General features: G+C 41.2%; 1 protein-coding gene across 6 annotated transcripts in view; it reads left to right on the plus strand.

The window, feature by feature from the left end:
* Window positions 1-16699, plus strand: part of PDE1C (phosphodiesterase 1C) — a 300480-nt gene that overhangs the window by 99259 nt on the left and 184522 nt on the right. The window contains exons 1-2 of one of the 6 annotated variants that reach the window (XM_069859827.1): window positions 5633-5782; window positions 6300-6402. The exons of 2 other annotated variants lie outside the window; for them this stretch is intronic. In XM_069859827.1, coding sequence (XP_069715928.1) covers window positions 6302-6402 — 101 coding nt within the window. In that variant the 5' untranslated portion in view covers window positions 5633-5782; window positions 6300-6301. Of the gene's footprint in view, window positions 1-5632; window positions 5783-5867; window positions 6024-6153; window positions 6403-16699 lie in introns of those variants that run through there. 3 more of the 6 variants (XM_069859825.1, XM_069859829.1, XM_069859826.1) reach the window with 3 other exon arrangements.

A 16699-nucleotide genomic window follows, 5' to 3' on the forward strand; every position in this document is an offset into this window, starting at 1 on the left:
TTGTTCACACTGGAATAATGTATGATTGAATTATGCTTATTTAAAGCAGATTCACTAGGCCTAGGACCTTACAATGTTCTTGACTAAATAAGACAGAGACATCTACAGTGTGATAGTCTCTTTTCTATCAAAATACTTAATGTTTAGGTGAATATTAATGTTTCTTCAGCAGCCAAAAGCTGACTCAGGTGCTAATAATTTTGTTTGCTACCATATATTTTGTAATGAAGTGTGACAGGACTAATTATGCTATTAGATGAATTGTCTGATGTATTCGCTTTCTGAGTCTCATGATTTTTTAATTAACTCTTCATACACTTATGACACTGGTTACCTTTCTCAGAGCTTACCTTTCTCTTCAACCTTCTGAAGTTATGTTTTTCTCAGGATGGAGTGCTGAAAAATGTGATATTTTAAAAATTACATGTAAATCAGTGGCAGTGTCTTAATTTCCAAATCACTTTCTTGTATTTCAACACGATGAATAAATAGGTTAAATGCAATTCAGTGATACACGTGATCCCTTCTTCTTCCTCCTAACCCCCTGCCAAACAACAACAAAAATTATTCTTAACTGAAAACGAGCAAGAAACTCTTTTCCTGCTAGGATGAAGACTGAGCAAAATCTGCCCAGTTTATCTCGGCATTAGTAGAATTAGCAGAAATGTCAGTGTTTTGCAAACTGTTTGAATATAGCATTAGCATAATATTTTGGAATATGGTACTGGCAGACTCATTGCAGTGTTTGCCATAACTGAAGTTCAGAACTCCAGTCTCAGATGTACATTAATAAAACCAAAGAGAAATACTCTGCTGCAGTTTTAGTTGGAGACATTAATGGTAAGAGAATAAAATATATTCTGGATTATTTACGCATGGACAAACATATGAATACATTGTAGTTGTACTAATTATAGATCTTGTTACAAAGCTTGAAGCTTTCATTCTGTCATATCCAATTAATTGATGGGAGAAAATGCATGTTCACACAGGCGGTATGTAGGAATAGCAATATGTAACGTTTCAGCGTGCTTCCAGCACCTTGTGCTACCCCTTCGGCATGGGGTAGATTAGCCGTTTTCATGACAGTTAGAATCATAGAATCATAGAGTAGTTTAGATTGGAAGGGACCTTAATCCAGTTGCAAGCCCCTCTGTGATAGGGAGGGACACCTCCCACCAGACCAGGCTGTCCAAGGCCCCATCCAACCTGGCCTTGAACACCTCTAGGGATGGGGCAGCCACAACTTCCCTGGGCAACTTGTTCCAGCGCCTCAACACTCTCATTGTGAAGAAATTCCTTCCTATGCCTAGTCTAAATCTGCCCCTCTCCAGTTCAGCAAAGACTTCAGAAATCTTCCTGTTTGAAATTATTATTCCAGTTTGCTTGTGCTCACTAGAGTGCTGTTTCCATCAGACAGACTGCTGCCTTGGAAGCATTTTTGGATGTGTTTCAGCAAGGCTTTCAAATGTTATTGCTATATCCACTTAACTCTGGTGAAGTCTACAAGGAGGACTTAGAACTTTCCTACTCTTTTTCTCATCTTTGTTTGAAAAACAAAAGAACAGAACTGTTGGTGCCTTTAAGGAAAGTTGTTGGAAAGTTCACAGCTGCGTGGTATGTTAGAGGTGGCTCTGACCATTCTGTCTTGGACTCGTGCCTGAAATACCTGTAGCACTGCCCTGAGAAAGGCAGACCTACTCCTGCACATCCCAGTATTTTGTTTGTTTCACAGAGATGCCTACCCTTGTGGAGGTGCATTGTGGACTCAGCCCTCCTCAGCTGCCTTTCAACACATCTCTTCTGCACGTCGGCAGCATCCTCCAGCATCTGCAGTCCTACAGAACAGTGCACTCAATTACAGCCACTTCTCTTTCCATATTAAGAACCTTCCTGCACAGGACTCAATCAAGAGGCTTTTAGCCTGGTCCTAGACTGTCATTGCGAGGATGAGATGACTTTTTACAGATGCAAGACCAGACTGTCTGAGGTGGTAAAGTGTGGTGCAACAGACCCAGGTAGTAGGTAGGATCCTCATGCTGCTTCAGCTGCTGGGAATTCCTCATTGCCTCTTAATTAATTATTGGAATTTCTTTTATCATGGGAGGAAAAAAAGAGTTACAGTACTGTAAAATTTTGTTAAATAAGGAAGGAAACTTAATTTTTAAGAGAAGTTTCAAATTACTTTTTTTCTGATAATCTTCTATAGAACAGCAAATGGAGAGGTAATAGAGACTGAAGGTGAGAGACTCTCCTAATATCTTCCTTAATTTTGTTGCTACAGCAGTGCTGTTGTGTGAGATCTCATTAGGGACCTTCCTCCTACCCCGGCCCCAAATTGCACTGGAATACTAAATCAAATGGAGCAGGAAGCCACTTCATGTCTTCATTGACTCTCTCCTCAGTGCCATCTCTGCATGCATTGAGCAGATTAGCTGGTGTCTTTGTCTCAACCTCCTTCAGCTAAGTGTCACGGCTATAAAAATGTTTGCCTTTGGCAGAAGCAGCATTCTCAGACATTTTCCTTTGTGGTTGTCTTTAGCCTTTCCATTTGCTTCCACAGGCTCCAACACTGGTGTTTTTCTTGCCAATGCTCTTTCCAATCCCAGTTCATGTTTTGAGTTACACTTTGTTTCCTGTAAACACTGTGAGCCCTCTCTCTGCCCATAATTATTACAAATACAATTTCTGTAACATCATATTGATCCAGCCTTCAGTTTCCTCAACAGTTTAGTGCACTGATGTTTTGTCTGCATACTCCTGATTTCACCTCTGCCTCATCTTCCCAGTTTTATTTGCTTTTGCACTTAGTGTTAGAGTGCACAGTCCTTGCACTCAGTAGCTTATGATCCCAATGACTCTTGGAGGTCAAAATACAGTGAAAAAAAACGCTGTGTACCACTAAAGACTGAGAGTATGTCTAGGTTCTCCCATATAACCTTTTTAACAGTATCCACTCAATATTAGCTTAGTTCTTCAAATGTGTAGGCATTTTATCTTGGCATAGAATCTCACCATTCTCCTTTTTCCGTCCCTCCACCTTGCTCTATTTGTTTGTCCAATATCTCCTCCCTGTATTTCTCTTTATAACTATGATACTAATTCATAATTTTTCTGATATTTCTGCAGTCTGCAGTAACTTTCCTTAAATTCTTATACTCTTACATCTCTATTTGCTTTTAGGTATCTGCTGAAAAAAAATATATACATATATATATATCTTGCTTTCCTTTATAACTTTTTCTCTTCTGTCATTATATATGTATTCTTTCTGGTACTGTGTGCTATTTTAAAATTTGCATAGTAAGTAATAACGTGGTGGATGTGAATAGTACCTGGGTTCTGCTAATCTTGACTGGCTGATTATTGCTGAGGAAAAGAATGAGTAGCTGGTTAAACGGATAACATACAGGTAAGGTACAGACATACAGGTTACAACAATATCAGTTTGCTGTTGACTTACGTTTTAGTTTTGAGCTGGAGCTGATACTTTCATCTTTTCGAAAGAAAATGTTACTTTAAAAGTATATGGGTTGTGGCATGTTGGTAGTGTATCTCTGTCCCAATGATGATTCCTGGTAATAAACAAAACTTCATGGAAAATGCTTCCAACCAGAGCTAAAAGGGAAAAATGCAATTCTGTGCATCCAGCAATAGAATTGAAAGAGGTATGCAGGAAAAAATGAAGTGTAAATGAGGATTTTCATTCTGCTGGCCGCTTTATGTAACCATAGTAGGGCATGTGTCTATGGGTTTGAATACCAGCCTCTGGTTTTCACATGAAGTGAGATTTTTTCAAAATATCTAAAACGCACAGGAACTAAGAGTGAGACAGCTTTGCCTCCTACGGCAAACCAGAAATCTCAGCATCTCTATGTTGATTTGTTTGAATACTAAAAGCTACAGAGGGTTTCCTTAAATGGGATGGGTTTCGTATGTAAGGTCTAATATCAAATGCATATCGTATGTATGTTGGCAAAATGATGCAGAAATAATGAAGGATGATAATGCCTTGCTCTTGCAGTCTCCTCCTCATCAGAAAAACTCATTGTCTTTCCTGTTGGTAGGTGGTAACACTGCTGGTTCTCAGATAGAAATAGTGAGATAAGGAGTAGGGAAATGGTTGCCTGACACTTATGAAACAGGTGGCTGAGCTTCTGGGTCTTATTGGTGAATGAGTGAGTCTGGGTTGTCTTAATGACAAGTTCAAAACTCCCACAAAGCTGGTAAAACCCTAATAGTGTAAGTTTTAGTTCAGTATGATATAGTTTTTTTCGGACCTATTCTAATCTCAATAGAACTAAAAAGAACCCTGGCACTTTTTCTGCTTTGGAAGTAAAGTTTAAAGGTTTGTGCTTTACCTAAAAAGTATTTTTTAATTCTTCCTCTCAACCCCAGGGAAAACTGCCTTTTGCATCAATCCATGCAAGCTTTCTAGTTTTCCTGTGTATGAAAAGCATCTTCAATATGCAGAAACAAGAGACTGAATTGGTAAATAGTTCCACAAAATCAGTAGTGCATTTTCAGAACCTGGGCCCAATTATATGCCCCCTTGCACAGAACAGATCCCAAAGCAGAAACCCCACTGATTTTGTATAGATGAATAAATATGTAATTTTTTTTTTTTCTCCATAGGATAGGTAAATCCAGGCAGGATGGTGTGCTTTTGGTTTGCCTGTCAAGATTTTTAAGCAGTCGAGTTACATGACTAAGAACTGATTTAAGTCCTTTAAAAAGGGCTTTGCTTGATTGGGCTGATTAATGTACTCTTTCCACAAACTACTCAGATTGTCAGTGTGTGGACTTGCATGACTGGAGTGGGAAGTCATCACCAGAGAGCACATTTTCACCAGAGCCCACCTTTCCTCACATGGTAAACTTCTCTGTTGCAGACCCTCCTTCTCAAGAGGCAACTTTTGTAATACATTACAAAATGTGTTAAGGCTAGGACAACATTTTGACAGTTATTTTCTCTCTGCTATAGTGGCTTTGGCTGAAAGCACCACATGAATAACCTTAACTAAAGAGATGCATGCAGGGTGTTTTGGCAGAGTTTGAGAGGTGATTGATCAGGTCTGTGCAATGAAGGAAATCCCTGTCCTTCCTCCTGCCCAGAACAGGAACCCTGCAGGCATAGAGAGAGATGCCCTGTATCTTCCTCCCTGCTGTGCCTGAGGTCAGTAGGAAGTGCCTCAGGGGACCTGGAGGCAGGTGTCTTCTTGCAGAATGGGGGTTTAACCATCTCTGTACAAACCTCTTGAGTTTGATTCAAGCCTCATGAAATATGAATAATGTGCTTTCTTTTAACGTATTGTCTGTGGTTCTTGTTGAAAAAACATCAATATATCTGTGAATAATGTGTTTGGTTTGGTCTCTCTTCAGTGTATGGACATCCCCTGCTGTGTATTCAGGGGTTTTAGGCAATGTTTCTTTACCAGTTTGTTTATTTTAAAAGTGAGGTTTGCCCCAGTTCAAGCCTTGCAACCTGTGCTGTGCATTGCGCTCTCAGGGAAGTAGGCTGGCTGCAATGAAGCAGATGGCTGTTTGCCAGGAGCGAGTCGCTCACTTTCTGTAATTTACCTACTTTTTTTTTGTAATGGTTTGTCTTGCTTGGGTTTTTAGTCAGAGCCAGCCTTTCTCCAATAGCCTGTTCTTTTGCGCACGCCTGTGTGTGTGTGCGTGCTGGAGAGAGGGAGGCAGAGAGAGAAGCTGTGCCTGGGCTATGCTGACAGACGACTTTTTCCTTGCTTGTCAGGTTTTGAGCCTGTCGGCAGCGCTGCTGGTAAGCGGGAAAAAAATAATGCCAGGGTGGGGGGAGTGAGCTTGGAGGGACTGTGGGCTGCCACTCGCATGGCAGTGGTGGCAGGCAGCCTCATAGGCAGCATGCAGCCCTGGAACCCATGCAGCTGCCGAGTCCCCAGCTGCCTGTGCAGACAGTTCAGTTGTCAGCAAGGGATTTTCCTCCCCTACTCACTTGATAAAGATCCCTCAGCTGGTATTACTGGTCGTATCCTTGGCTTTTTGTAAAAAAGAAAAAAAAGAAAAAAAAAGGAAAAAAGACAAAAATCTGTGTGGGTTTGCCATCTGGAGATGAGTCTCTAATCCCCTTGATCAGCCTGAGGATGGTGGCCATGCGGGAGCAGCTGCCCCTTGGTTACACCTGAGTGCTCATGGGGAGGGGGGAGAAGAGGCTGCCAAAAATGTTGGCCACTCCTGGGCAGTGTTAAAGGTGGAGCGTGTGCATGTGTTGGGGGCAGCATCCGTCCTCACCGAGCTTTAACCAAAGTGGTAACCTGCAGCTATGGAGTCACCGACTAAGGAAATCGAAGAATTTGAGAGCAACTCTCTGAAATACCTACAGCCAGAGCAAATAGAGAAAATCTGGCTTCGTCTCCGAGGCTTGTAAGTAGTACTTTTTCTCATCTCCTCCTCCTGTTTCCTCCCATTGTCAAAATTATTGTAGCACTTTCTTTTTCCTTTCTTGTCAGCATCTTCAAAATCTCTCAGGAGTTTCCACACCTGTTCTCCATAAATACAGTGACTTAACCTTAGCAAAATATCCATTTGCTTCCTTAAATTGAATTGCTTGTTACACTGTACAAACATTTTCCAATGGGAATGTAGAAATGTCATTAATGAGGCATAATAAGATATAAGCAGTTACTGAGATGCTAATTACTTGAGCTGCTGTACTAGGAAAGTTTTGTTATAGCCTGAATGGTACTTACTTGAATCCTCTCTTTTCAATAATCTTACCCTTAGATGTAACACACTGAAGACTTTTTTTCCCCATGTAAATGTACACTATTTCTGTCACTAACATGGCTAATAAGGACAAAATAGGCAGAGAAGGCACAATTGGAAAACATTTCTAACAGCATTTGTAAGGGCAGCAAGTTCACGTTCCATGGATTGGATTGTATTTACTAATTTATACATTAAGCCTGACTTGCCATGAAATGATGGGACACAGTCTCCTGAGTAGAAATAAAGTACCTGTGCTTAAAAAAGAACTTGGCACTGCAGAAAAGTAAAGGTAGAATTTGTGTAACTTATTCAGAGCCACTGCATGGTGTCTTTTTCAGATTCTCAGTGTGTAAAATCTTGTCTACCAGCAGTGAGATACATTACTGGCTGCAAAGCATTTATTTGCCCATCAGTTTGACCAAGGCAAAGAGGAGCATCACCATGTTAAACTGCATCCCTCTCTGTATTCAGCACTGTTTGTTATCTTTTTTCCTTCAGCCTCACATGTTAGAGTTATTAAAATTTCAGCCCTCAAGGGAAAGGGGGGAGAGAAGGGAGCAAGGATGTTAGGAAACTGCAGAAGCAAGAAAACTTAGAAAGAGCAGGTTAATAGTGGAAAACAAATGAGTCCAAATTAAACCTGAGTTGTTCTTTGAGTGTTATTTTCTGTAAGCAGCAATGGCATATTTTGTAAAACATATCCAAAACTTATGTAGGACTCTAAGCTGTCTAAGAGACGTGCATGAATATGTATTTTTTTTCAAGGCATCACTGCAGGAAGCCTGTTTTGTGAAGGAACTTAATCAAAGTAGGTGACAGCTGTCTTGTAAGCTTTCCAAATAGAACAGCTATACAAAATAATCCCTCTTATTTTCAAGGCTGTGTCATGCCGTAACATTAAGAGTCCCTGAATTTCTGTCTAATATGGAGTTTAGGAGCATGCTGATTAGGGTTCCATCTGAAGTTGGTAGTTAATTCTTCAGCAATGTTGTAGTTCAGGATCTCTCCTGTTGTTAGGACAAGGCTGTGTCTGCGTATTATACATCGAGCTTCTGTCTTTTCTACCTCTTGAAAATTTGGCAAAACTGTGACTTATTCTAGATAAGTAATAACTAAACCTCAAGCTGTTTTTCAGTATAGCCTTCTCTGTCTGCATTGTGTGTGAGCAAAACAAATAAAATCATAGAATAGTTAGGGTTGGAAGGGACCTTAAAGATCATCCAGTTCCAACCCCCCTGTGATAGGGAGGGACACATCCCACTACATCAGGCTGCCCAAGGCCCCATCCAACCTGGCCTTGAACACCTCCAGGGACGAGGCATCCGCCAGCTTCCCTTGGAAACCTGTGCCAGTGTCTCACCACTCTCATGGTGAAGAAATTCTTCCTTATATCCAGCCTAAAACTGCCCTTCTCCAGTTTATACCCGTTCCCCCTCATCCTATCGCTACAAGACATTATGAATAATCCATCTCCAGCTTTCTTATAGGCCCCTTTCAGGTACTGGAAGGTTGCTATAAGATTTTCAATACACTTTTTTCTTCTGAGATTCAAGATTTCTTTGCCTGAAGAGGAGATAGGTTTTCTGTAGAATTCCTGATCACAAGATGAAAACTGAAATGTGTTCTTCTCTAATTTAAGACTATAGAAGGTTTTCCATTCCCAGTCATTTTATGGGTGCTTTTAGTACATGCATACACACACACACACACATGCACACACACACTAGTTGCAATCTGAGATTTGGCATCACGTTTCACATTTTTTTCATGTCCATTTTTATGCATGCCTATATGCGTACGAAGAGCTATTAGATGTGCACAGCCATCTTAATTAACTCCTAAATAAGATGCTTCATCCTGGAGAGATCAAACACTACTTGAGAAGATGCCTCTCTCCCTTGCTCCTGGTACACTGACAACTGTGTAACACAGGAGTTAGTTACAAGGCACAAAACATTGTTACCAGAGCAGTGTTATGCAGGTAGGGAGAGAGAACGTGCTGTTGGCTGAAGCTGTCCAGGGAGTTGCAGTTTGTGGCAGATACCCAGTAGGTAGTTCGGTCCTGACACTACTTCTTAAATGAGAAGGGCTATGGTGATTTGACAGTCTCAAATGCTCAGCCTTGGGTTGGACATGTCCTTGGCAGGACTTCACCTGTGGCAACTCTGGTAGCTTCATCCCCATCTTCGTGCGCCTGTGCCAGCTGGTTTATGTCCTCACTGTGACACAGTGGACAAACTGATATTCACCCCTGCTTGCAATACCTAGCTGTTCCAGGGGGTGGAGAAGGGGGCTTTTCTAACTTTCACCCCATCTCACCCTGCTTGGTTTGAAACAAATGGAAACCCAAAGGCTGCAAAAAGTTGGTTAACCTGAGGGTCTTTTCAGGCTCACCAAATGTAGTGTGTTTTCTGCTTAAACAAGTCTGGTGGGGGCTTTTTTTGCCATGTGCCTACTGCAGTTCTCTTCAGTACGATAGTTGAACTTTGGAGGTTTGGACATGGGGTGTGAATTTTCAAGTAACACAGAGGTCTCTGGGACAGCATGCAAAGCAGAGATTTTTGTGAGGCTCAAGACAGGTGTCTGTTGCAACATAAATTGCTGTAAGAGCCAGACAAGATATTGAATTTGCCTCTGGAGTGGAGTGGAAAGATTTCCTTCTCCTTTCCCTTATGTATTTCTCTAAGACGTGGTTTCTGGGTCAGGACAGCCTGGCTGCTTTTTAAGGATAACAGGCGATGGACCTTAGGCCATATACAGGTTCTTTTTGCTTTTACTGTTTAAGAATGAGCTAAAATACTAAATCACTACTGAAATGTTTTTACTTGACATATACATATTCATGCCTTAATGATTCTGTGCAGCAGTTTATAAAAGAATCAAGTCGATGTACATATAGTCTTTTCTCAGGTTAAAGGGAGCATGACAAATTGGTTCACTGGGCAGTAAGTCATCCGTGGCAAAATATTTGGGTGTCTTGAACCAGGAATCTATGAAATAAACATTGTCTTTTATATGTGACCTGTTAGATATTAATTTAGATTTATTCACAGCTTAGAAATGAGTATTTTAGTGGTTTATTATTAATAAACTTTCAGGAGGGTTTCTGAGTAAGCTGTTTCTTGGGCAAAGATACCATTAGACGTATATGAAACTCTCTGGGGAAAATCTTGAAAGTTGGGAACTGACAATTTTGCCTTCTTCTGTTATATTGTGCCAGAATGTCATGGAAAGGTTTACTTCAATTTTCTCCTTGTAGGAGCTCACTCCAGCAAAATGGATGCATGCACTGGACATGTAGCCACCAGAGTCCTGTCTTCTCTGGGGAGGAGTGCAGCAGCTTCCCCTGTGAAGCAGGGACCTCCCAGAAACAGTTCTGAGTTTCGTCATCATCATAAATTAATCAGACTGGAGCAGCTTCATATCCATTCAGATGTATCTCAGACAGGGCTTTCCCTCTTGGCTGCCAGAGGGCTGCCTGCCTCCCAGGAGTGCTGCTGGGTGCAAGTGGCACCTCCCCACCACCCTGTGCCTTCCTGCCCCACAAATGCACATGTGCTCTTTCTGACTGGCTTCTGATGGGCTGTGAGCCACTTCTGCACACTGCTGGTGTATACATGTGATCCTGCTCAGTGTGTGTTTAATTCAGGAGTGGATGCCCTTGATTCCTTGGCTGCTGCTGGGCTACAGGAATGTCTGTTTCCTCATGTGGGGACTGCCTTTGAACAGCTGCCTCTTATTTGCAAGCAGTGCTCACCAATGAAAGATGACAAGTTCAGCTTGCAAGAAACTCTGTTTCTTAAGGATGTGTTATTTGCTTATGGCTCTCAAAAGCTGCTGCTGCTGCTAAAAGAAGGATCTTGAGTCTCTTGCTCTGTTCTGTCTTCCTTGCCCCATGGATCCTGTCCAGAAGATAGTCTTTTATTCAGATTTGCCTTATTCAGCTCCAGGTTTGGACACTGTATACATGGGAGTTACTTATGAGTCTTTTCTCCACTGCCCCACAGTCACTAATAACTCACTTTGTTAAGCTTGGGACCTTCTGCTCTGCAAAATGTATTGGTTATGATTAGGTAGGACTCATTACAGGGCACTATTAGCAGCAGAACTTGGAGACCTGATTTCAAAATACAACTGCGTGGTTGCTTTCCAAGATGACTGTTTCTCTAGGGAGGCATGAGCAGTAGTGTCTGTGTTGGGGTGTTTTTGTTTTAGCCCTTGGATCCCTACTTGTGGAACTGTGAACTCCCATTTGCTAATTAGGACTCTTAAAGCTCAGAGATGTGACCTGAGTTACCCCCTGATTTCTTAAGAACAAAGAAAGCACGGAAGCCCTTTTAAACACTAGAATCGAGTTTTGTGTCTGATGGCACTGAAGAATGCAGAGGCATATATCTAAAGAGCTTTGCTCATTTCAGAAGAGATGGGCTAGTTTACAACAGCTGAAGATATAGCTTGGAGATATTTTTGATTTGATTTTGGTTACTTTTATGCAGAAAAATAAAGCCTTGGTATCTAGCTATTAGAGTAGTACCAGTATCACTGGCATCTGCTGGTACCTCCATAATGTTTTAAGAATTGCAGAAGAAGAGGGGAGAATATGAACTTTACCCTTCTTCCCAGTAGCTGGATCATGATATTAAATTGCTAAATGCATAATAAATCCCTTCATTCTCAGTATAGTGCTTCCTCATGCTGCCAAAGATGACATTACGAACAGCAGCAAAATCTCACAACTGTGACTTGAATGGGATGCTTGACTTTGAACTTATTTTTTTTTGACTTTCCTGTTCAAGTCTTTCAATGTAGAATTGGCCTAAGAAATCTGATGGGGAAAGAAAGTAGAAGTACATATAAGTCAGTGTCTTTGAAAAGTTCATGGATTTGTTGAAGATCTGGAACAATATTTCAGAATTTAGGGCATATCCTCGGCTTCCTCTGCAAACAACTGTGTATCATATGGACAGTGAAGAAGTCCTAAGGCAAACATCTGTATAAAATCCAGAATTGTTCTTGAAGTAAATGGTGAAGCAGCAACTGATTTCAATGGGAAAATGTGGAACGTTGGTGACTGAAGATTTTCTGGCAAGTGTTAGAGTGCCACTGCTCAGTTATCTATTTCACTGTCTTATCTATAAATTCTCTATGATATTTTGGGAATTCCTTAATTGAAAAATGCCACATACAGAACAGATGGTTCTACCAGTGACAGTACCCTGATCTGCTTTGTTTTCATTTTTGTGGCCATTGTAAACAGGAAAATAGAGAGCTCCCTTCAATTCCAGAGGCACACTGTACGCAGTGGGCTTTGTCCCCAAATACTTTAGCTGGCAGCAGATAGCAGAGGTTAAAAAAAGCCTTCAGAAACCACCACTTTGTTGGAAACTGTGTAAATTATTTGGAAAAAGGAATATGCTTATTAATTTCTGGAGGTGAGAGAGTCACTCAGGCCATCTTTGGTCTTGGTTTCAGACCTCTTGAACCTCATGAGCGTCTAGGTTTAAACTGAAGTCCTCTTGGCCCTGGGAGGAGAACTGATCTATGTTCAACCCTATTTATATACAGGTGCTTTCACCCTGTGTATTGTTTGGTGTTCCCAACAAGCATAGAAAGGGATTATTTGTCAGAGAACCATGTAAGGAAACATCTCTGTAGGCCTTTTAGATCTGAATTTCACTTTTCCAGTGGTTGTCACGATTCCTAGAAAGATAAAGAAGGTCTCTCTCATTAGAAAGAGGGTTCTGGGTACTTGCTGGAGATGGCAGCACTCCAGTGTGGCCTAGAGATTCTTAGTTTGGGTGAGATACTCTGTAGGTATGAATGAGTCAACTAGTTTTAAGGCTAGTTGGGGTCTGATTGATCCATAATATTCTCTCTGTGGTGTGAAGATAGGCTGAATTTTACAATTAGGCTTACCTGTAGAAGCGTGTTTTATACTGCCTACAGTATAGTCCTTGAAGGAGCAAGAGGAACAGGAGATATGCTACCAGCTGCTAATCTCACGCTTGACTAACGGCTACTTCCACAACTAGGGAAAATAAATAGCAGAACAGCAACTTCATTAAAAAGTAGGTGCTTGGAGATGTAGTAATTCAGTAAACTGATACATATTAACACAGTCCTTCCATTACTCTGTTCCACCCAGTGACTTTTATTTGAAACTTAAATCAATAAATGAGTCCTGTAGGTAACCAAAAAGAGAAGACTTCATGTTTAATACTAAAATGTTGACTAGGAAATAATATACACTCTCTAGTTTTTGCCATAATCATAAAAAGGCTTTTATTCTTTTGGAAGTAGTACAAATGAATCATACCTGCAGCCAGAAAAGCAGGTATTTATTTCAGCAGTCATAAAAAAGAAGACCAAAATCTGTTGTAGAAGAAAGGGGCTCCCTTTATAATACTACATTTTCAAATACCACTGCTATAAAGCTTTGAAAATTGCATAGGAAACAGGGATGTGAAAAAAGTTATTTTGGAGAAAATGAATTAAACCTTGGGTCAAAGGGAGATTAAGAGTCTCTTTCTGGAATTCTCTTTTATAAAACTGTCTCGATGAGATAGGAGTCCATACAGAAAGAAGTAAAAGCCCATGGAAGACACTGGAAAATCCTGTACGTCTGTGTATGCACGTTTTAAAGGCTGTGCGGCTAGCTCTTCTCCTAATCTGCCAGCATTTGGTGGATTCAGACACCGTATTAAACCCAACCCAGCCCTTGAAAGGATTTTTTTTTAGTATTTTTCTCTTTCTTCCTGCAATTCATGTGAGGTTTTCCTATTCTCTTGTCTTGTTCCATCAAAAAAACACTTCAGCCCTTTCAAAATACTACAAATAGTTTGACTCTGATCTTGATTGGGAAGACTAAAGTTCACGTATTAGGGCTGACCCATTAAAACACTCTAGCAGCTGTGAAACATGCCTCTACAGATATGAATTGCTCTCAAAACACTTGGGATTTGGATAAAGCAGAGGTTTTCTAGAAGGACTTGTTTGGATTCATAAGGCTGTTTTTGATTTGCTGAACTGTGCTGTAAGTACTGGAAAGAATTACCTCATTGATACCAGTGCATTTGCGGGGGTGAAAGTAGAATCCAGTTGCTGGTCTTTGGAGCATTTTTTTGTTTGTTTACTTTGAAAATCTAGGTTTCCCAAGTAATTGATTGCTTGAGAAAAGTTGTTTAGCCCTGTGACAGTGCAAAATTTTCTCCAACGGTGTTAAACCCAACTTTGTGCTCAAATTTGATTTATAGCTGGGCAGTAGTCTTTCCTCCAGCATAGTCAGTACTCCAGGCCTATGCCAAAAGTTGTCTCAGTATGTGTAAAGCAGATTCTTTTTGAAGGTGTGCTTATACATGCAAAGAAGCCAGAATTAAAATTTTGCAATAGATTAAAAGTGCAGTTCAAACTCGGGAGAAACTGGTTGTAATAAACTCAGCAGGTTGACTTTCATAGAATCAGAATTCCTCTTAAAAATTATTAATGTCTGTGTCAGATATTTTTTAATTTTCCTGGCAAAGGCAGGTGGGTGTGCATAGCGCTGAGAGCCATAGCTCTAAAAGGCTGTCAAGAAGAGGTTTGAAAGGCTGTTTCTCTGCCAAGGAGCCCAACTGATGTAACAGCACTTTGCCTTGCTTTCTTCGGGAGGACCTCTATGCCTAACAATTGGTGACACTGGGTGGAGAAGTCCATGTGAGCTCAGGCATGCAGCAGAAGAAGATTGTTAAAATCTTTCTGGAAGAAAGAGATGCAGGAGACAATTTAGTTATTAAGTTGCATATAGAAATGTATTGTAAGTTCCACGCTTTTCTTCCATATCTGTCAAGTTGTAGAGACATTTTGTTATTAATGTGACACTTCAAATGGCTATTAGTAGGTCTGTGTCATCACTTTAGGAGTGATTTCTTCTGCTTCTAGGGACAGATACATGCATGAAACTCCTAACCAAGACAGAAAGTTGCACAATATCCATATGTATCACGAATCCTGGCTCGGCACAAATTCATTTCAACACCAAGATTAGCACAAATTAAACGTAAGATCTGTGCAATTTTTATCAGCTAAGACTGTACAGAGCCCTTGAGCTACAGATGCGGCATGCAAGGAGTACCTGCAGAGCACATGGCAAAAGCTACAGCAAGCATCCAAGGGCAAAGGAGCAGAAGTAGAGCATAAACCCTCTTGCAAGGCTGAGCAGTTCAGATGGTTGCTGTAAATGATGCTCAGATCACACTTCCTCCCATGCGTCCTGTGGAGCAGCTGGTTTTCTGCGATTCACCAGCAGTAAGCAGTTACTGGTGTCTGCTAAGCAAAGAGTCTGAATACACAATTTAAATATGCTTCCATACACATATTGATTCAGCAGGGACAGCTACAGTCAGATGGGAGAACTATGTTTTTTTCAGACTTGCTTGAAAACTGAAAGAAGAAGAAGGTGTGGGTGTTGAGGCTGGGAGGGTGGAACTAAGAGATCATCTACAGAAGATCAAACTGACTCATAAAAAGGGTGGAGAGGAGAACCAGGGAACACTGTTGTTTGTTTGGTTGGTTTTTTTAAAAAAAAAGGTTGTGATGCAAAAAAGAGATAGCCCTGTGAGTTTTTCAGGTCCCTACATGTAAACATTTGCTAGATTTATTCAGTTCCAGATTAAAATAGCTCATAGCACATCTATGCAAGTCATTTAGGAGTTAGAGTTTTGCTGAAAATCACAGGGACAAGGGCTGCCTTTAAGGGCATTTGAAAATGTCATCCAATCTGTAGCCTGGTATTTGTTACCTCACTCAGATTCTAATAAGACACCTTGAAGGAAAGGCTGGATACTGCAAGAATACCTCTGATTATAAATGCTGCACAAAACACTGCTTCAATGTGTCACTTTCTGAGCATGTCTTCATTCAGGAAAGTGTCCCTTCTTCAGGAAGACGTTTTTTTTTCTTTAGAGGATGAGGGAACTTGCTTTGTTATCTTGACCACATTCTTATTGTAAAACCAGTCAAACTTTTCCCTTGTAATGTTTTCTGGGCAGTCATCTTTCCTTTAGCTCTTTACACTAGTGTTCTAGCTGCAGAGAGCCTATGATTTTGGATGCAGGTTGACTGGACACATAGATGAAGACATTCACATCATGCAGAGAGTGTCTTTAAAGTGCATTGTAGAGAAAGGCTCTTATGTAAATGCTCAACGATCTCTAGAAGACACATTTCCAATTAGCTTGACTACAGTGAAGGTATTTCCTTGCAAATGGAGAAGAATGAAATTCCTGAGTTATGCGAATTTGCTGAATAAATTGGGGTAAATTATCATAATGGTCTCCCATAGAATCACAATCTATGAAATGTCAAATTACATTTTGAATCACCTTTTTACCTTATGGAGGCAGATATGCTCCTCTTCTGGGCCAGAGGCAGGGAACTTGGCTTCTCTCCCTTGCAGCAGCCAGACCCTTGCACCCTTAGCAAGTTTGCAGACGACACTAAGCTGGGTGGAAGTGTTGATCTGCTGGAGGGTAGGGAGGCTCTGCAAAGGGATCTGAACAGGCTGGACCGCTGGGCTGAGTCCAATGGCATGAGGTTTAACAAGGCCAAATGCCGGGTCCTGCACTTGGGGCACAACAACCCTGTGCAGTGCTACAGACTGGGAGAAGTCTGTCTAGAAAGCTGCCTGGAGGAGAGGGACCTGGGTGTGTTGGTTGACAACCGACTGAATATGAGCCAGCAGTGGCCCAGGTGGCCAAGAAGGCCAATGGCATCTTGGCTTGTATCAGAAACGGCGTGACCAGCAGGTCCAGGGAGGTTATTCTCCCTCTGTACTCGGCACTGGTGAGACCGCTCCTCGAATCCTGTGTTCAGTTCTGGGCCCTTCACTACAAGAAGGATGTTGAGGCTCTGGAACGAGTCCAGAGAAGAGCAACAAAGCTGGTGAAGGGGCTGGAGAACAGGCCTTATGAGGAGC

Source organism: Phaenicophaeus curvirostris, chromosome 6, assembly GCF_032191515.1.
Source record: "Phaenicophaeus curvirostris isolate KB17595 chromosome 6, BPBGC_Pcur_1.0, whole genome shotgun sequence".
Taxonomy (NCBI): domain Eukaryota; kingdom Metazoa; phylum Chordata; class Aves; order Cuculiformes; family Cuculidae; genus Phaenicophaeus; species Phaenicophaeus curvirostris.